The sequence below is a fragment of the Lepidochelys kempii genome, chromosome 4 (assembly GCF_965140285.1).
Source record: "Lepidochelys kempii isolate rLepKem1 chromosome 4, rLepKem1.hap1, whole genome shotgun sequence".
NCBI lineage: Eukaryota > Metazoa > Chordata > Testudines > Cheloniidae > Lepidochelys > Lepidochelys kempii.
In genome coordinates this window covers 110,543,676-110,564,177 of record NC_136383.1, presented here as the reverse complement: position 1 = coordinate 110,564,177, position 20,502 = coordinate 110,543,676, and the positions used below count along the sequence as shown (strand labels likewise).

Here is a 20,502-nt window from a genome sequence, read left to right as displayed (position 1 = left end):
TACATGCTTGCAGAGCAACACTTATAATTTTAGTTATGCAATTAACATTCCATTAAGTACCCAAATCCTAAATGAGATTTTGTTAGTAGAAACGTGACGTTACCGCTAAACAAGTAATAAAAGAGTCAACCCCCTTATAGAAAATTTGCAGTGATAGGTACATTACCAAACACAAAACCCCCAGATTTCCACAGGACTAATTTTTCTACATTCATAAGATAAAGTGCTGTATTAACAAGTAAGTCCCATTTTGTCAATTTACAACTCAGTTTTTAAAATTCTAATCACTATTTATATTTTCTAATTATAAAATCATAATTTTAAAACCTGTTCATATTAATAGATTAACAGAACACAATTTTACACAATTCAACAAATAAAGCTAAATGTATTATTTGGAACAAATTATTTTGTAAAATGTACAGGTGACAAAAAGGGTCCTGCTATGGCTAGTGGATGGGAAGATGCCAAAATTATAACAAAATCCAACAGAACAATGTATTTCACTATTTTTGTTTCAGTTAATGTAATGGTAGCTTTCAGCACATGAAACAACATTTTTAGTTTTTAATGCTGAATGGACATATTTAGCAGTTTGCCACCACACACTATAGGCAAAACCATGATGTAAGTATAACAATTAGGAACTCTCTCTCTCTCTTTCTCTCTCATTGAGAAATATTGAGGATAATAGCTGTTTAACTTGTTCATGTTAGCTGAAGGATATTTTTAAAATATAATCTGGATGTTATATTTTTGTGCAAAATGGAAGCTTCCTAAATAAAACCTTGAATAATAATTTATGTTTTCTTCTACTGTCCTACTCTTTTGTATTATGTAATTAAGTTTTCAGTTCATTTTTAGTAACATGAACTAAAGTTTGGTGATTGTTCTGATAACTTTTCTTTAACAGAAAGAAAAGAAAAAGACAATGAAACAAATGATATATACATAGACACACACTTATGAGTGAAACTCTTGAGGAAAGCAAAATATAAACTGAATTTGTGTGTCAGTATATACTGTACAAATATGTTATAAAAAATAATCTGCCTTCACAGAAGAGATTTTTTTCAGTGTTTCCTTTTACAAATATTAAAAAAATATTAAATGCTGCTTACCCAGACACTGAATTTTCAGATGATGATGGATCGTATGTTGACTCTTCCAGCCGTGCGCTTTTCTTTGTAGAGAGATCTAACACTCCATCCCCTGTAACAAAATAATCATAATAATTTAAGAATTTAAGGATTTTTTGGAATTCTGTTAGTAAATTTTTATACACATAGCACAACTTTTTAATATATAACCTATGTTGTAATATTTTCTGACATCTTGGTTCCATTAACAGTGTGAAATGTTGAGGAGTTAACTTTTTGCAAAATTCATTTGTAAAAGTTAAACAAGATTTTTTAAAAAAAAGGTGAGTCAAAATAAAAAAAAGTGGGCCTATTGTCATACATAGGAATCAGAGGGCTTAAAAACAGATATTTATTTATTTATGGGAAGGCCATAAAATGGAATTCTCATCCCTTGTTTCTTCCACAGATATACTCCAAGATTACACTTGCCATTTCAAACAGACCAATAAGCCACAAGTAATAATGGTTTGATATGTGGGTCATAAATCTGAACATATGTAATTCAAGATCAAGTTCATATTAATAAATAGCAGATCCGTGATACACTAATAATACAAAGATCCAAAATGATGACGATATCTGTGTGTTTGGGGGACAAGGTCCATGAAAGAACAAAAAGAAAAGGAATACTTGTGGCACCTTAGAGACTAACAAATTTATCTGAGCATAAGCTTTCGTGAGCTACAGCTCACTTCATTGGATGCTGCTACTCTGAAATGAAAGAACAGTTATTTATCCTACAGGAACTGTGTTTTTTCAAGATGTTGTAATCAGTGAGGATCCCAGTGTAGGTGCGCATTAGTCCTATGCATGCAAAACCCAATTCTTCTAGCTAGCAGTATTTATCAGAACTGCACGTGTTCCCACATGAGGCACACAGGATGGGGTGACCGCCAACTCTCCCTCAGTTCCCTTGCATTTCAAAGCCTGTGTTTGCCAAGAACTCCTGAAGTGGGGATGGAGGGTGGGTTGTAGCAGCCACATTGACTACAACATCTTGAAGAACCAGCTACAGTAGGGTAAGTAATAGTTTGTTATTCTTTGAGTAAGTGTCAGTATGGACCCCACTGTAGGTGACTAGTAAGCAATATTCTCCTGAGATAGTGGGATTGAGGAGTCTCCACAGATGAAACAGACAGACTGTAGTATCACTCTTCTGAACTCAGTATCTGCCCTGGCTGCCATGTCAAATGCATACCATTTAACAAAGGTCAGTGGGTTACTTGCAAATCTATAAGACTGGTGCATTTCTGAAGCAGGCCAATGATGATGTCTCCTGTACTTCAGTGGAGTTGTGTCCTAATGTTTGGGGGGAAGGAGGACATCTAGTAACAGAGGGAAATGCACTGTATTTCATTTGGAAAGTTTCTGTGAAAAGATCACCAGGTCTTTCTATACACCCAAATCAGCCACAAAGAGCCAGTGAGAGCCAGAAGGGTTTAGTCCTGTCTTGGTAGTAAAGTAGAAGCTCTGGAGACATCCAAGGTGTGATGTTTCTTTTCTCCTGCAGAAGAGAGGTTTTGGAAAGAAGACCAGTAAGGTAAGTGACTGATTCAGTTGCTATTTTGAGATTACCTTGGGAATTAATTTAGGGTGTTGTCTCATTACTATATTGTCCCTGTAAAATACAGATGGTCCAACTATAAGGATTTGGATCTCACAGACTTTGTGCCAATGTAACAGCAACAAAGTAGAATGTTTTGAAAGATAGAGGCTTGAAGGGAGTCACCAGGAGATACAGGAGAATCACACTGAGGTCCCAGAAAGCAGTCTGGTGTCTAAATGGAGGGTAGGCATGAAAAAGGTCCTTGATGAATCTTGACACTGTAGAGTGTAAGAAAAGTGAATGCAACTGAACTGGTGTATGATATGCTGATATTGCTAAGTGGACTCAGAGAGCTTAATGCAAGTTCTGATTGTTTCAAGAGCAGCATGTAGTCTAGGATCTTTGGAATCTGGGCTTCAACCAAGTCAGGTTTTTTGGGCTGCCCATATGGAAACCTCTTCCATTTGCAGAGCAGATACTTCTAGTGGAAACTTTCCTGATGTGGATAAGAACTGCCTGGAGCATTCTCTATCGGTAGTGCTCATCCGGCCAGCATCCAGGCAGTCAGGTGTATTGACTGCAGGTCTGGATGTTCTGAGATATTGTGTTTACGCAAAGAGGAAAAATGAATGGGAGATTGACTGGACATATGGAGTAGGTCTGGCAGCCAAAACGGTCTTGGCCAGTATGAGGAGATCCTGATAGTGGTGGCCTTGTCCCATCTGATCTTTGATATTATTATGGTAATCAGGGGGGTTAGTGATAAGGTGCAAAGGAGAGCTTGACACCAGCAGAGTAGAAAGACATCTGGCAGAGATCCCAAGCTCACGCTACCTCTATAGTAGAAGGTGTTGCATTTGACATTATTTGCAGTGGCAAACTGGTCTTTGGCCAGAACCCCCCCTGGCTGGAATATCATGTCTAGGATGAATTTCCAGCGACTACTGCTGGTTGGTTATCACGTCTCTGCTTAAGAAGTCTTCAAGGTAATTGCTGACCCCTGGAAAGTGCAGGGCCAGTGGGAGCTCGGGGGGTTTACTCTGCGTTGGTGACACCATTCCCAGAACTTGATGGCTTCCAGGTAAAGTGGGATCTACCAAGGGCCTCCTTGTTTGTTGACATTACGCATCACAGATGTACTGTCCATCAGGATTTGCTCTACAGAATTCTGTCGAACTGACAAGCATGCTATACAGGCCAATCTGATGGCTCTCAGCCCTAGGACGTTCACATGCAATTTCTTGCAATTGAGGTGATTCAGGTGGGCCTCCAACCTCTCACTTTTGCATCCATATTAAGTATAGTTTGCACAGGAAGGAGTTGAGAAACATACCCTTATCTCACATTCAGGGGGGTCATCAGGTGAGTTCTCACAGGATTTGAAGTGTTACAGTGGCCAATCTGTTCATATTGTTTTTGTCTGGGGAATACACTGTTCTTTGATGGTGTTGTAGTGACCTCAAGCAAAGTATGGCAAGCACATCATGTATGTACACAACATATGACCTAGTAATCCTATGCAAGCACAAACCATCGTAGATGGTCTTGACCTTATTTCATGTATGATTGATCAAAGGGAACAGAATCCGTCCTTTGGCAGATATGATCATGCTGACAGAGTCAGATAGGGTCTCCTATGAAGCCTATCATCTGGGATAGAGTGAGAGATGACTTTTTGTAGTTCACCATTAGCCCTGAGACAACAAGGTGAGGATTCAAGGTACGGTTATCTTGGTTACGTCATGAGGTTTGTCCTTGATCAGCCAGTTGTCCAGGTACAGGTAGATGTTTCCCTAGATACCTGTTACAATCCTGAATCTGAGGCATCAAACATATTTGTTGAGCCTCCTCAGGTCTAGAACAAAACGAAGGCCCCTTTTTTCTCTCGAATGAGGAAATACCAGGAGTAGAAGCCTCTTTCCCAGTACTCCTAAGGCACCTCTCCTATGGCATCTAGACAGGGCAATGAGGCCATTTCTGTTTGTAAAAGGCTCTCATGAGAAAGGTCCCTGAAGATAGATAAGGAAAGGGGGTTGTGGTGTAAAGGGAAAGAAACTGGATGGTATGTCCACAGGTGACAATATCCAGCACACACTTAGTGGTGGTAATGTCTGATCTTGCCTGATGGAAAGAGGCAAGGAGGCTTCCAAAAGAAGCGCTCTGCTGACTGTTTGCGGTGCAGCTTTCAACTGAGTGGTCAAATTTACTGGTGCGTGCACGGAGCACTACATGGCTGGAGTGGAGGAAGGTGAGGTTACGTATCTTATAGCAACTGGAGATTCTTTGAGATGTGTGGTCCCTATCTGTATCCACTGTGGGATATGCATGCTCTCCATGCGCCCAGAGTTGGAGAATTCTGAAAGCAGTGTCTGAAAGGCCCGTGCATATGCCCTTGGTCTCCTGGTGCATCCTACTGAGGAGATAAATGGAGAGGTAGGCCGACTGCACCTCCAGTTTCTTCTCTACTGCAAATCCAAGTAACGTCCTAACCGTAGGGAAAGAAGGGTGGGTAGTGGTATACAGACCACACATCTCAAAGAACCTCCAGTTACTTAAGGTTAGAAACAACCCTCTTCTTCTTCTTCAAGTGCTGGTCCTGGTGTGCTCCATTATGGGTAACTAACAAGCAGTACTCAAGAAGGCAGGTGGCAGACCATTTGAAGCTGTCCCAAAGGATGTCAGGGGCGGAGTCCTGTACTATAGCATAATGTCTTGAACATATGGATGGAAGTCCACATCACTGCTTTACAAATGTCAACCAGAGGCACTTCCTGAAGCGATGCTATAGACATCACTTGTACTCTTGGTAGAATTCTCACTCTCTATCGGGGAGGAATGTGAGAAGGATTGATTCTTACTCTATCAATTAAGAGCCACTTACTTACAGATCCTCTGAGAGGAGATATCTTGATCTCAGACTCTTTCTGCTACACCAATAAAGAGTCTAGGAGATTTTCTAAATCACTTGTGTCCTTTGTAGACAAAAGGCAAGAGCATATTGTACATCAAGGGAATGACACCACCTCTCTTCACGATGTACGTGGTTTTAGAAAAAATGCAGTTAAGTAGATTGGTTGGTTTATGTGAAACTCCGAAATCAACTTGGGAATGAATTTAGGATATAGCCATAAATAAACATTTTGCTTATGGTATACAGTGTATGGCGGATCTGCCACTAGGGCTCCCACCTCACCTACCCTTCTGGTGGAGGTGGTGGTCCCAAGGAATGCAACTTTCATAGATAGGTGAGACATGGAACATGAAGCTAATGGCTCAAATGGAGGCTTAGTAAGAGCTGACAGATTCAAGTCTCAGTGACGGGGAGGGCTCCTTACTGGAGGAAAGGTTCTAATTAGGCTCTTAAGAATCTGATAGTCAACAGCTGAGTGAAAACCAAATAACCATCCGCTGGAGGATGGCATACTGTCATGGCCAGGTCATGGGAAGCCAGACCTAGTAGTCAAAGCCAGAGTCCACAATCACAAGACAAGCTTCAGGAGTCAACTGGGTCAGGATATGGGTAAGTCAGAAGCAGGAGACAAACTGGAGATCAGAACCACAAGTTGGATGCCAGGAGTCATGCCAGATCAGGATGTCAGGAATTCAAGCTAGGGGAACAGGAGCAGGAAGCACAAGTCACACACAGTCCAGAACAGCATGGAGCCCAGTTGTTCAGACAGCTTCCTGTTTTTGCTGCTGCCATAAGTAGGGCCAGTCAGGTGCTCTGAGACTCAACCAATAGCACTGCATGGGAGGAGGTTCAACCTCGGGCAGGATTTCGTGGGTCCTATATAATCAGCATCAGCAGGCTGCCAGGTGGAGGGCTGGAGCTTGGCTGTTCCTATAAACCCTGGTAACCAGTTTCAAGACCCGTGGGTTCTGATATCAACCCCAACCCTAGGGGTGCTCTCCAGGAGATGTGGGCCTAGGTTTCTCAGGGTGGCTCCTAGGGAAGACCCAAATCAGGGTGAAAGCATGAACATTTTCTGCAGGCTCCCAAGTGTGAGCCTCTGGGCCATAACCTTCCCAATCCATCAGGTACCATGATTTTCCCCATTTGATCTGAGGAGTCGAGGACTTTATGAACAATATATTCTTCCTGACCCTGTACTTGTACGGGTAGGGTGGTGATAGTGAGCTCTGAGAAAATGTATTCTCTTAGAAGTGAGACATGGAACACAAGGTGAACTTCAAGGGATCAAGGAAGCTTGAAGGTGACCAGGTTGATTGGCCAAATGTGTTACGGGCCAAGGAACCAATAGTTTAGTTTCTGGGAGGGTCTGTCCGTGGGGAAGTGTTCTCTTGAAAGCCATATCTCTTCTGCTACATAGTCGGCAGGGCCTGTTGTCTAGGTTTGTCTATATGCCTTTTGTAGTTCTCCTTTGCCGTTTCAAGATGCCACATCACCTCCTCTTGGATGTGATGTACTAGGTCTGAGGCAGATGGGTTGGAGGAGGAGGTGGGTAGCTGTCAGTGAAATCACGGATGGTACCCACAGTTGATAAAGAAGGGGCTGTGGCTTGTGGATGCAAGGTCTGCATTACTGTCTGAGAACTCTGCATATGATAATAGTGAAAACCAGTCATCCTAGTGATGGCTCATGTAGCATTTTAATTATTGTTCAAGGATCTGGTTGATTCTTTCCATTTGACTGGGGTATTATGCACAGGACTAGTGCACATGGACTCCTAAAAAAATTAGGGTCTCGTGCCAGAAGTGGGCAGTAAATTGTGGTCTCCAGTGAGAGGTGATTATGATCTGGAAGGCCATGAAGACGGATTACATTGTTTATCCAGAGCCAGGCGATTTCTTCCACCAAGGGTAAGCCTGTGCAGGGAATAAAGTGCGCCATCTTAGAAAAGCAATCTACCACTCTCAGGATGGTCGTGAAACCACTGGATTCTGATAGTTCCATGTCAAAGTGAAAGGAAATGGCTTCCCAGGCTCAAGATGGGGTATCCAGAGGTTGGGGATTGCAGGGTTTCTGGCTAGGGATCTTGGTGTGGGCACACGCCTGGAAGGGTACTTAAAGGTCTTTATTGTGAGGCACATTTGGGGCCACCAGAAGAAATGGGATGTTGATCATTGAGTTTTATATCACTCTAAGTGTCCTACCAAGGTGGAATCATGGCATAGTTGAAGAAATGCCACCCTTGCAAGTCCTGGGGGAAAACACAAATATGATCCCCTCCTGGGTACTGTGAGGTTCTCGGTTGACAATGGCTAACTCATCAAGTGGAATTCCAGAGACAGAAGCAAAATGGATGAGTATGAGTAGGTCCTAGCAGTGAGCTGCATTAAGAAAGTTATAAGACTTGAGAATGTGGGCTGGTTCTAAATTGGGCCTCATAGGTCAAAGCCATATCCCTGAGACAAGGCATCAGCCTTGCCATTTCTGGTTCCAGGGCAGTAGGTCAAGGTAAAATTGAGCAGGGAGAAGAAATGTGGGATATGCATGCTCACTGGCCCACTGGACCTGTTGTTGGTGCAGGGTCTTGGCCCTGCGCAGGTACTACAGGTTCTTGTGGTCCGTAAACACTTGGACTGGATGACAGGCCCCTTCCAAGTAATGTTGCCACTCTTTGAAGGCAGCCTTAACTGCCTGGAGCATCTTGTCCAAGATCTCAGTTTCTATCAGCAAATGTAAGCTTCCTTGAGTAGTAGGTGATGGGATGCAGTGTTTGCTTGAGTTTATGCCTTTGGGAGAGCAGTTACGTGATTGCTGTTCTACAGATGTCAGCTTTCACAATGAAAGCTTGTGCCATGCTGGAGTGGGCCAATACTGGAGTAGTGATGAAGGCAAGTTTCAATTGCTCAAATGTGTGCTGGACTTCTGGTAACCAAGAGAACTTGGCATTTTTTCAGAGTAGGGCAGTGAAGTTTATTTTGAAAAATTTGAAATGAACCTCTAGCAGAAGTTCACAAAGCCTAAAAGACCTTGTTGGTCATGAACATTATAGGAGCCTGCCTAGTTGTGGACAGCCTGGACCTTGCAAAAATCCAACCAGATGAAACCCACGAACTCGGTTGAGGTCTGATCAAATGCGCATGTCTCTCGTTTAGCGTAGAGAACATGTGTTGTAGTCTCTCCAGGACAGTGGGGACATGAGTTGAATGTTTGTCTAGATCATCTGAGAAGATTAATATATCATCTAAGTACACTACCACAAACTGTTCCAGTAGGTCTTATAGCACATTGTTAATGAAGTGCTGGATTGTTGCTGGGGCATTAGTCAGTCTGAATGGCATAATTAAATATTCAAAGTGGCCGTAGCAGATCCAAAAGGCAGTCCCTATCTCTGATACAGATGAGATTGCAAGCTCCCCAGAGATCCAGTTTTGTGAATATGCAGGTAGCCCCCACGCAGTCCAACAAATCTGCTATCAGGAGTAGCAGGTAATGGTTCCAAATTATCTGATTTATGGCTAGGTAATCGACACAGAGGTGGAGGCTGTCATTTTTTATGAAAAAGGATTTGCAGATGAACCCCCAGGCCAGATTCTCTTGGAGATTCTCACAATGCTGCCAGTTTAGACTATGACACCGTGTATATCCGCCCAAACAGCAGCTTTGCCCCTGGCTGAAATTCTGTCGGGCAGTCGCAGTCTGCCTCGTATATGGGTCGGTTTTCTGCATTCTTCTTCTCAAAAGACATCAGTGTATTCATGGTACTTGGAGGGAGGAGAGGAGGGGGAAGAAGTTCTATAGTTCCTCCAGTGCGTGTTCAATGTGGACAACTACACCTATTTGAGCCTTCTGGGGTGTAGGTGCAATGTCTGCTAGTCCATGGCCATGCTGTCAGCAGAATTCCAATGGGAAGATAACTTTCTGTTATCATCAGTGAATGAGGAGGTCATGAAAGGGCATGCCAAACATCAGGGGAAAAAATGCAGGGAATGAATCACACCAAATTGTATTATTTCTCTGGCATCCAGAGGGACAGTCTCCTCCAAAACTCTATCTGAAGATAGTGGAGAGCTGTCAACCATTTCAACTGGTTGGGTATGGCCTTGCGTAGCAGGGGAATCTATAGGGCTGAACTGCAGCCATGAAATTGTCCGCTGCTCCTGAACCAATGAGGGTCTGTTGGAGGGGAATCTGTCAGGGATCCCATAGGATGTGAAGCTGAATACACACCTGCAAATGAGAAGCCCATGGATGGGGCTTAGTGTGCATATCAGTGAGGACTAGGGTATCAGGATATTCTCTTCTTTCAAGGTGCAGGCCAGTTCCCTCCACCAGGCCTGGGTCAGCTTGTTTTTCCGAGCTCTTCGGTGTTCATGCTGGGTAGAATGAGATGGCATGGTCAGGTTCACCACAGCAGAAGCACAGGTTACACAGATGATGGCGTTCCTTTTCTTTATGTGAGAGTCGCCAATAAATCAGATTGGCATGCACGCATGAGCAACACAGAAGCTAGGGTCATGGTTCATGGTAAGGGAGTTGGAGGCAACCTCCTTTCTTATCCCTTTATTCTCACAGCTGATTACCTATGCAGATAGTGAGGTCCACACAAAAAAACCTCTTGGTGTCTCTACATGGGGCCAGTGCGTTTTTTATTTATTCCCATAAGCCCCATTGGAACTGATACAGCTGCTTTGTTCCACTCTGTATCCATTCTGATGCAACAGAAGTGCGCTGCACAGGAGGCCACTGGGTCTTGCCCCTGCTGGAGTCCCCTCAGGGTAACCTCAGCTGTCTGCATTAGGTGTAGGTCATTGAAGATGGCGGGCACTGATTGGAAAAAAGCATCCCAGTCTGACAGCACAGGGCTATGGCCTTCCAGGAAGAGGGAGGGCCAGTCTAAAACATCTCGTCAGCAGGCAGATTACCAGGGCCACCTTGGCCTGATCAGAGCCATAGATTTGGGGATGCATCAGAAACAGAAGGTGGCACTGGTTCATGAAGCACTGGAACTGCTGGCAGTTCCCATTAAGCCACTGGAGCAAGGATAGTGGAGCCCCCTGTTTAAGGCAAAGCACTGCACACTGGGTTCACAGCACAGTATTCTCAGTGCTGACCTGCCTCACTTGCAGCCACTGGTTGTCCAAGATCAGCTGTGCAACTTGGGCCTGTAGTGCTTGATTATCCGTAAGGCTACGTTTTAGTCAAGGGTATTTTTAGTAAAAGTCATGGACAGGTCAGGGGCAGTAAATAAAAATTCACAGCCCGTGATCTGTCCATTAATTTTACTATATACCCCTAACTAAAACTTGGGCTCGGGGCCATGGGTGCTCAGGGGGGCGGGCTAGGAGCACTGCAGGGTGGTGGCCCGGGACCTCCGCTGCTGCTGGAGGAGGGGGGGACGGACGGGAAGGCAGGTGGCAGCACATGGCCTGGGACCCTCACTGGTGCTGGGAGGGAAGGAGAGAGGGAGGGACCGGGTGGCAGCACACAAGCCAGGACCCCCGCTGGTGTTGGGAGGGAGAGAGAAGGGCCGGGTGGCAGCGTGCAACCTGGGACCCCTGCTGGTCCAGGGGAGGGAGTGTTGGCGAGACTGACAGGCTCCCTACCCGGCATGTCCCTGTAGCTCTTAGGGGGACAGGTGGCCAGGGGTGCTCTGTGCGCTGCTCATGCCAAAAGCGCTGGCTACACAGCTCCCATTGGTCAGGAACCGCAGCCAATGGGAGCTGCAGGAGAGCACATGCGAGTACAGGCAGCACACGGAGTCCCACCCAGCTGCCCCTCCCCCAAGGAGCTGCAGGGACATGCCAGTGGAAGCGGGGAGCCTCCCTCTCCCAAGTAAGCGCCATCATGCACCCCAACCCACTGCCCCAGTCCTGAGCCACCTCCCACACACCCAAACTGCTGCTGCCAGCTCAGGCAGCCCCTAAGCCAGCACCAGCCGCTGCAGAAGTCATAGAGGTCATGGAATCCATGACCTCAGTGACAAAAACGCAGCCTTAATTATCCGCTTGGAGATGGAAGGCCCATTCAGGCAAGTCCAATGCTTCTAGGGGCTGCAGTGGTGCATCTGGGTCCATACTTCTCACACCAGGCTCAGTCCCCCAGGGTAACTGTGATCTGAACAAACTGTTATGGTTGGGTCATGGGCAGCCAGAGTCCATAGTCACAAGACAGGAGTCCGCTGGGCCAGGACACTAGGAGGTCAGAAGCAGGAGACAAACTGGAGACCAGAACCACAAGTCAGGAACCAAAGTCAGGCCAGGTCAGGATACCAGGTGGACAGAGGCAGGAGACAAACTGGAGATCAGAAACACAAATCAGATGCCAGGAGTCATGCTAGGTTAGGATGCCAGGAAAATCAAGCCAGGGGAACAGGAGCAGAAAGCACAAAGCACACAGTCCAGAACAGGGTAAAGCCCAGTTGTTCGGATAACTTCCAGTTCCTGCTGCTGGCTTAAGTAGGGCCTGCAGGTCAATCAGCTTCTCTGGGACTCCACCAATAAGACGGCAGGGGCAGAGCTCAAACTGGGGCTAGGCTTCGTAAGTCCCAAGTAAGTGAGCATCAGCAGGCTGCTAGGTGGAGGGTTGGAGTGTAGCTGTTCCTATAAATCCTGTGGATCTAGATTTGAGACGCGTGGGTCATGACACACACACACTGATTGCTGCCAGTGGACTTGTACAGAACTAAGGGAAAGGTCAGCCTTTTTGAGAGAAACTAGTCCAAAATGGAAGGAATAACCACTGACTAAGACCCCCAGATGGAGAAATGTTTCCACTTGGCTGAATAGGACTCCTAGTGGAGTTTCTTTCTATTGTTATTAAGCATGGTTTGTACAGCTTCTGAGCAGGAAAGTATCAGTGTTGATGCCCATCCAAAAACCAAGCTGGTGAGATGAAGCTCTCGGGGTTGGAATGCTTGATCCTGCCTCTCTCCTGGGTCAAGAGATTTGAAAACTATTACATTCTGATCAGAGGACAGAATGACAGCTGTAGAAGGTTTGGTAACCAAAACTGTCTGGTCCAATGGGGGGCACTGAGGATGACATGTGCCCTTTCTTGACAAATTTTCTTCAAGACTCCAGGAAGGAGTGGTAAAAGAGGAAAGACATAGTTCAGATGATTTGGTTAGAGAAGATGGAGGACATCACCTTGAGTATGTAGCACCTCTGGAGCAATGTGTGTTGAATTTCTTGTTCATTTGAGAGGTGAACACATCCCAGGTCGGAATCCCACACTGAGCAAGAATGTTTACTACTGACTCACGCAATTCCCACTCGTGATCAGATGGCCAAATGCCTACTGAGGGCATCCATCAGCACGTTCTGTGGCCCTGGAAGGTAAGCTTCCAAAAATGTGATTTGATTCTTGATACATTAACTGCATAGGCTGAGTGCTTCCATGCAGAGGGGAACTGATCTCAGACCTATGTGTTTGTTGATGTAAAAGATGGTTGTCATATTGTCTGACATTATCAGAACATGGCTGGACCATGGGAATTGTAGAAAAACTTTGCAAGTTTCTCAAACTACCTTGAATTCCAGAAGACTGATGTGCAGATGGCCTCTCAAGTGCCCTGAGTCATGATTGTCAGTGTGTGCTCCCCCCAGCCTAAGTGAGACACATCTGTAATGATCATCTTATCTGGTGAGGATGGTAGGAAGCAGATGCTCACGCACACCTGATGACGATCTTTCCACCATGTTTGAGATGCTGTTACTCTGGAAGGATCTTTTACCATGGTGTTCATGTTATGTTTGGTTGGTGAATACACAGCGTGGAACCACACCTGAAGCCAAGGTAGGCAAAATCTGGCAAATCCAGTAATGTAAGTACATGAAGCCATGTGCCCCAGAAGGGCAAGACAAGTTTTGATTGAAGCTCGAGAGTTGCATAAAACTTAATCAATCAATCAGGTCTCTCATAGTGCAAAACCTGTCCTTTGGCAGATAAATTCTTGCTCTGACTGAATCTAGGGTAGCCCCTATGAAGTCTACAGTCTGCCTCAAAGTGAGAATAGACCTTTGCAAATTGACTGACTCCTAGAGAAGAAAGTAGTTGAAGCATTAATGAGGTCGACTTGTGGGCTTCCTCACAAGTGCTAACAAGTAGCTAATTGTCAAGGGAAGAAAATGAAACTGATCCATCTGAAATGAGCTGCTACTGCCAGGAAGATATTTGGTAAGGTCTCCGGGGGCAGTGGGAAGGTCAAATGGGAGTGCTCTGTATTGGAAGTGGTCAGAGCTGACTATGAATCCGAGAAAATGTCTGTGTGTAGGGTGAATATCCACATGAAAGTAAGCATACTTCATACTGACTGCTGTAAACCATGTGTCTTTTTCCAGGAATGGGATTACAGATGGCAGAGTGATCATGCAAAACTTCAGGTTGTGGATCAATCTGTTGACTTTGCGAAGATTGAGGATGGGTCTCCAGCCTCACTTCTTTTTGAGGATTAGGAAGTATGTAGCGTAAAACCTTTCCTTTGGTGTTGGATAGGTACATTTTGGTTCTAGAGGTACATTTGCTCCTCATTGGAGGAGGGACTCCACTTCCTGTCTGAGAATCTGCTCATGAGAATGGAGATTTTGAAGGAGATAAAGAAGTAAATTTGATCTTATTGCTATATTAGAGGACATCTAAAACCCACTTGTGCATTGTAGCGGCACTTCAGTTATGGAAACAGAGTGCTAAAGGACTCCCGAATGGTATGCAAGGATTGGGTAGTGGTAGTATTGTTAATGGTCTACATCTCTCAAACTCCTGTCAAAAGTATCTTTTCACCAGGGGATGGGATTGAGATGATACAGTAGGGAAATGATACAGAGTACTCTGCCTTTTACGAGGAGGGTCAAAAGATAGCTAGAGAGAAAACTGTTGAGATCCTGGTCTAGGTCTGTAAGATTACCTGTAATATTTCCTTTTCAGGGCAGGTGTATATATTCCCAGGGAGCAGAGGATGACTCTAGAGTTCTTTACAGTGTGCAAAGGCTCAAATGTCATTTCATTGATAAGGTGGGCTTCATTAAAGAACCGGTCCTCCATCCCGAGGTGCATAACCAACCTCACAGCACATTATGATGGCTATTGCCATCAACCAGGATGATGTGTCTGCTGCATCAAGTGCTGATTCAAGTGCAGTTCTGGCCACTAGCTTTCCTTCATCAGTAAGAGCCTGGAAATGAGCTCTATCTTGAACTAGCTTGTCTACAAAATCCATAAATTTTCAGTAGTAGAGATAGGCCTACTTAGCCAACAGCACTTGTTAGTTCGCTGCACAAACCTTAAGGCTAATAGATGTGAACACTTTTCTTCCCAATAAGTCTAAACATTTAGCTTCCTTGTAGATTTAACATGTTGCTGCCTAGATCTCCCCATGGCCACCTGGACCAACAAAAAGTTCAGTGTCATGTGGGTAAAAGGAATTGTACTCTCTTGGATAGGATAAAATATGGTTACAGACTAAGCTTTGTTGTCTGGAAGGGCTATACGGGATCCCGTATTTTCCAACATGTTGCATCTGGAGAAGTTGTAGAGGTCCCCAAGGCAAGGGGAGTACCAGCTGGCCTAAGGTGAGTGTCAGAGGGGAAGCTGATATCAGGAAGCTCTGGATCTCCTGTGTGAACTAACAGATTTCAGAGGAGGAGATGGTGGCTGTTGTGGTGGCTCAGATTCTCCCAAACAAAAGAAAGGGTCTGGATCCACCAGCAGCGCACACAGTTCCAATGGAGGAAAAGCACAACTGGAGGGGGAAGATACATTTCTATATAAGGTAACAAGGTGTACCTCATTTTATGCCTTAGCCATTTTGATTTTGTCCCTATACGAGTGTGTAGGGACAAAATCACAAGCAATTGGTCCATGCTTCCACATCTTCCTTTTTGATTTTCAGGTAATTAAAGAGCTACTAATAGAGCCGATTGGCCTCTTACTATTTCTTCTGATCTTTCCTTTGCTTTGGGATAGTTTGAATTTGTGCCTTTAATATTGTTCTCAGTATGTTTTTCCTTTCATCATACAGTGGCTAGGATGCGTCACAGAGTTTAGGCTGGGTCTAGCAATCCCTCACCTGCAGCTGATGAGATGTTGAATACTTAGAGATTTTTTTGGATTTTTTTTTGATAGGACTGAAGTCTTGATTTCCAGTGTGTCTGCATTAAGTACCAGGAGCTCTGGAAACACCCTGAAATCATCCTACATTAGTATCGGTGCTGAGGTGACCAACTTTGTTGGGCAATGAGGAGCAAAGGTCTTTTGGTGGGTGACATCAGGCACTGATAGATTTGCATCTCTGTATCCCGCTCCTCCTACGACTCCGACATCTGCTGTTTTGCCAGTAAGGCTAATAGAGAGGGGGATCTTTTCTCTTGACATGTAGGTAACCAGCTCCTTGAGGCTCTGGAAGGCAGACCCCAAGTAATCCCAGAAGGGCCCAGGAGGCATCCCATATGAATACAGTTGACAGACAAGTTGTTAACTGGACCAATGCCACTGTTCAGTGGCGGAGCTGCAAAGAAGTCTTCTGGTTTTCCAGCACTAATGCTCAGGGATCATATGGAGCATTGCTTCCTACTCAATGCTGAGGAGGTGTACCCTGACCACAATGGTGAGTATATCTTCCCCTAAGGCACTGCCAGTAGTATGGCACCGTTGGCGCTTGGGTTTTTATTGGTACTGGTGGATATCTTGGTGCCAATGACAGTTCCAGCGTCCACAATTTTTCCCCCGGTTGTGGAAACTGGTAGTGGGGTGATGGAATCTGCTGCACCACAGTCTACTCCTTTTCACTTGTCTTCAGTGCCATACACATTTTGAAGGATTTATCCTGTGATGGTTAACTCTCTCTCTCTCTCTCTCTATGTGAGAGCACACTGAGATCTTCCTAGAGCTCCTGCCCCAATGTTCTGGGCAGCATCTTTCAATGGCCTGCTTTCACATCTCTGGCACCACCTTCAAGGTGGACAGCCTCAATGGTTCTAGTGCCATGGTCAGTGCCAACTTCTCTGCTGAAGTCTTGAGTGCCAACTGCCCGCTTGATGGAGCACTGAGGATCCAGGTTTGACTGGTATTGTGGTTTTCAAGTCCATATCTATTGGGTCCAATCCCACTCTCATAGATTGTTCTAAGAGATGGTGCCTGAGTGTTGCATTCCATGATTTTCAGGTTCTGGTGCAGAATGAAAGGCAAACTGAGCACTTGCTTCAGACATGGGATTTGCCCAGATAAAAAAAGACATCTGTGCCCATCTTAAAGCAGAATTAGTCCATCCCAGGATGAGCAAGACTTAAAGCCTGTGGCTTTTGATTCCAGCATCTTGGGGTCCTTGTACAAGGGTGCCTTGCTGTGGGTGGTGAGTGGTCAACGAATTTTGAACCCGTTGAGGACTAGTCAGTCCAAGATGCTATAAGAACATTGTTCTAAAGTTTTCCAGAAATTTAGGTGAAGATTGCTGACAACTCTAGTGTGAGTTGAAAGGATACCGATAGGTTCCATCTCTCTGCCAATGGCAGTAAAAGGGAACTGAGGGAGGTTCATAGCTGCCACACCCTTTATGCTTTAATGTGGGAGCAAAAGGCAGCATAAGCCACATGCACCACCCCAAATACACACTGCTAGCTAAAAAAATCTGGTCCTTGTACACATGCACACCTACAATGGGATCCACACCAACACATATGGACAACAGATTTATTTATTTATTGGTCCTTCTCCAAATCTTCTCCATGAAAAGTTTAACTGTATTGGTTGGATGGGTAGGGAGAAATTTGAATGTGATTGCATGACTATTCTAGTAAAGTGAATGTCAAATATATACCCTATGTATCACAACTTGACTTCTAAAGTTCCCTGGGCTATATCCTGTGCATCACTATACAAAATATACATGTATAAAAATAAAACAATGTAATAAGTAAACTACTTATAAATAAAATCACTCCTAATAATTAAAATTAAATACCTTGGAGGGGACACAACACTAAAGGAAAAGGTAAAACACTGACAAGGGTTGGGGTGGGTAAGAATGTATTCAGGGCCTACACCAACTAAGGGCTTTAAAAACAACGGTAAGGTAAATCTGTCAATTTGAAGGCAGCTAATGTAAAAAGCACAGGGCAGAAATAATGGGTAAAATCAGGGCTCCATTGAAGTCAATGGCTAAACTCCCATCCTCAGAGTTATAGATTAGGAAAATCCTGAATTTTGGAATATGGAGGTTAAAAGTTGATAATCTCCATAACATTTCTTCCTCTTTTTAAACTTTTTGCTCAGTCTTTTTCTCCATCTTATAATGAACTACTTTAATGTATTTAATTTAATTTCTATCATATCTATTACCTTTCCTCACTTCCTTTCATTTAACCTTTGCTACCATTTTTTGTCAGGGCTATTTCTACTCAGCTAAATCAATGTTAAGTTTGTATGGTTAAACATTAAAAATATCTAGATATACCAAACTTATGGTTGTACAAGCAAACTTAACTCCGTCCTTTTTCCTTTATGATAGTCAATCACATACCATTTGTAGCCTTTTATATTTAAACTGAATTTAGTGATTTTGTGTTCAAACTACAATAGGTTCAGTTCCTGTTGCTAGTTTCAAGCGTGACAAAATGATGCTTTTCTCAAATTTGGAGACTCCAGGAACAAAAGGTAGTGACCACAGACACAATCACAAATATAAGTCCTATCTGTACTACAAGTTTTATTAAAGCAATAAGTAAAGTTACAATTACTATTGCATATATAAATCCTACAAAAACCCATGCAATGACGAATACTGAAGTCATACTCACAACCTCAAAAATATTCTAAGCTCTCATGTACCTCTCATCAAATGATCATAAGAAAGGCCCAAAGGTCCATCTAGGCCAGTATCCTGTATTCAGACAGTAGCCAATGATAGGTGTCCCAGAGGGAATGAACAGAACAGGTAATCATCAAGTGATCCATCCCCTGTCGCCCATTCACAGCTTCTGGCAAACAGAGGCTAGGGACACCATCTCTGCCCATCCTGGCTAATAGCCATTGATGGACCTAACCTCCATGAATGTATCTAGTTCTTTTTTGAACCCTGTTATAGACTTGGCCTTCAGAACATCCTCTGGCAAAGAGTTCCACAGGTTGACTGTACGTTGGGTGAAAAAATACTTCCTTTTTCTTGTTTTAAACCTGCTGCCTATTAATTCCATTTGGTGACCCTAGTTCTTGCGTTATGAAAAAGAGTAAACAAACTTCATTACTGGTGTGGAGAAAGTAAAAAAAGGATTTTATAGCCCTCTATCATATCCCATCTTAGTTGTCTCTTTTCCAAGCTGAAAAGTCCAAGTCTTATTAATCTCTCCTCATGTGGCAGCCATTCCATACCCCTATTCATTTTTGTTGCCCTTTTCTGAACCTTTTCCAATTCCAACTTTTTTGAGATGGGGCGACCACATCTGCATGCAGTATTTAAGATGTGGGTGTACCATGGATTTATATAGAAGCAACATGATATTTTCTGTCTTATCTATTCCCTTCTTAATGATTCTCAACATTGTTTGCTTTTTTGACTGCCACCGCACATTGAGTGGATGTTTTCAGAGAACCATCCACAATGACTCAAAGAGCTCTTTCTTGAGTGGTAACAGCTAATTTGGACCCCATTATTTTAGATGTATAGTTGGGATTGTGTTTTCCAATGTGCATTACTTTGCATTTATCAACATTGAATTTCATCTGCCATTTTGTTGCCCCGTCACCCAGTTTTGTGAGATCCTTTTGTAGCTCTTTGCAGTCTCCTTGGGACTTAACTATCTTGAGTAGATTTCCATCATCTACAAATTTTGCCACCTCACGGTTTATCCCTTTTTCCAGATCATTTATGAATAGTTTGAACAGAACTGGTCCCAGTACAGAACCCTGAGGGACACCACTATTCACCTCTCTCCATTCTGAAAACTGACCATTTATTCCTACCTTTGTTTCTTATCTTTAACCAGTTACCAATCTTTGAGAGGAACTTTCCTCTTATCCCATGACAGCTTACTTTGCTTAAGAGCCTTTGATGAGATACCTTGTCAAAGGCTTTCTGAAAATCTAAGTACACTATATCCACTGGATCCCCCTTGTCCACATGCTTGTTGACCCCCTCAAAGAATTCTAACATCTCTTGTGAGCTCTCCTAAGCAGGGACTGTTTTTTACATGTCTGTATGGTGACTAGCACAATGGAGCCATGCTCCTTTATTGGGGCTCCTAGGCAACATCACAAAACAAAATAATAAAAATGACTAATAAGAGAGCACTGGACCAAGTCACTGAAAAAGTATCTACCTAGTAAGCCAAAGGATTCTGGCATCTGGAGCAAACCTTAAGATGCTAAGTATGCACTGGAGATGTGCAGAGGTTCATGATTACCAAGTACAGTAGAAGAGACAGAAATAGAAAGTGGACCCAGGGAATCACTGAGAGACAGGTTTTAAGAGGGCAAGTAGGCCATTCTCTGGAGGAAGAAAACTCTGCTGAAGAGCTTGGAATACCTAGCCAGAAAACGTTGTCTTTTAATAGACAATGCAGCAAGACCAGTTCTGTTCCATGTGAAAAAGAACTCCCATGTGGATGACATTCTGAATGGAATAAGGGAGATTCTGACAGGGTTCAGAAGACCTAAGGTTTGGAAAAAGACAAGAGTATGGGAAACACTTAATTGCATCTTCAAAGAGAATTACCCTGAATTAGACAGTCATCAAGATGCAATCACTGGACTCTCCATGCTTCTGGAGATGGGCTTTGAATAACATGTGGCCAATGACAGGCCAAGGTAGGGGTGTGAAGCAAAGAGCCTAGGACTGGAAACACAGGCTTCTGAAGTACAACGGCTGCGTACAGTTGGTAGTTGAGTGGTTGTCAAAGCACAGATTTATATCCTAT

General features: G+C 43.9%; 1 protein-coding gene across 13 annotated transcripts in view; it reads right to left on the bottom strand.

The window, feature by feature from the left end:
- Positions 1-20,502, bottom strand: part of LCORL (ligand dependent nuclear receptor corepressor like) — a 182,311-nt gene that overhangs the window by 35,551 nt on the left and 126,258 nt on the right. For 11 of the 13 annotated variants that reach the window (XM_073342419.2, XM_073342418.2, XM_073342415.2 and 8 more), the window contains one exon: positions 1,122-1,212. The exons of 1 other annotated variant lie outside the window; for it this stretch is intronic. In XM_073342419.2, coding sequence (XP_073198520.2) covers positions 1,122-1,212 — 91 coding nt within the window. Of the gene's footprint in view, positions 1-446; positions 905-1,121; positions 1,213-20,502 lie in introns of those variants that run through there. One more of the 13 variants, XM_078852579.1, reaches the window with a different exon arrangement.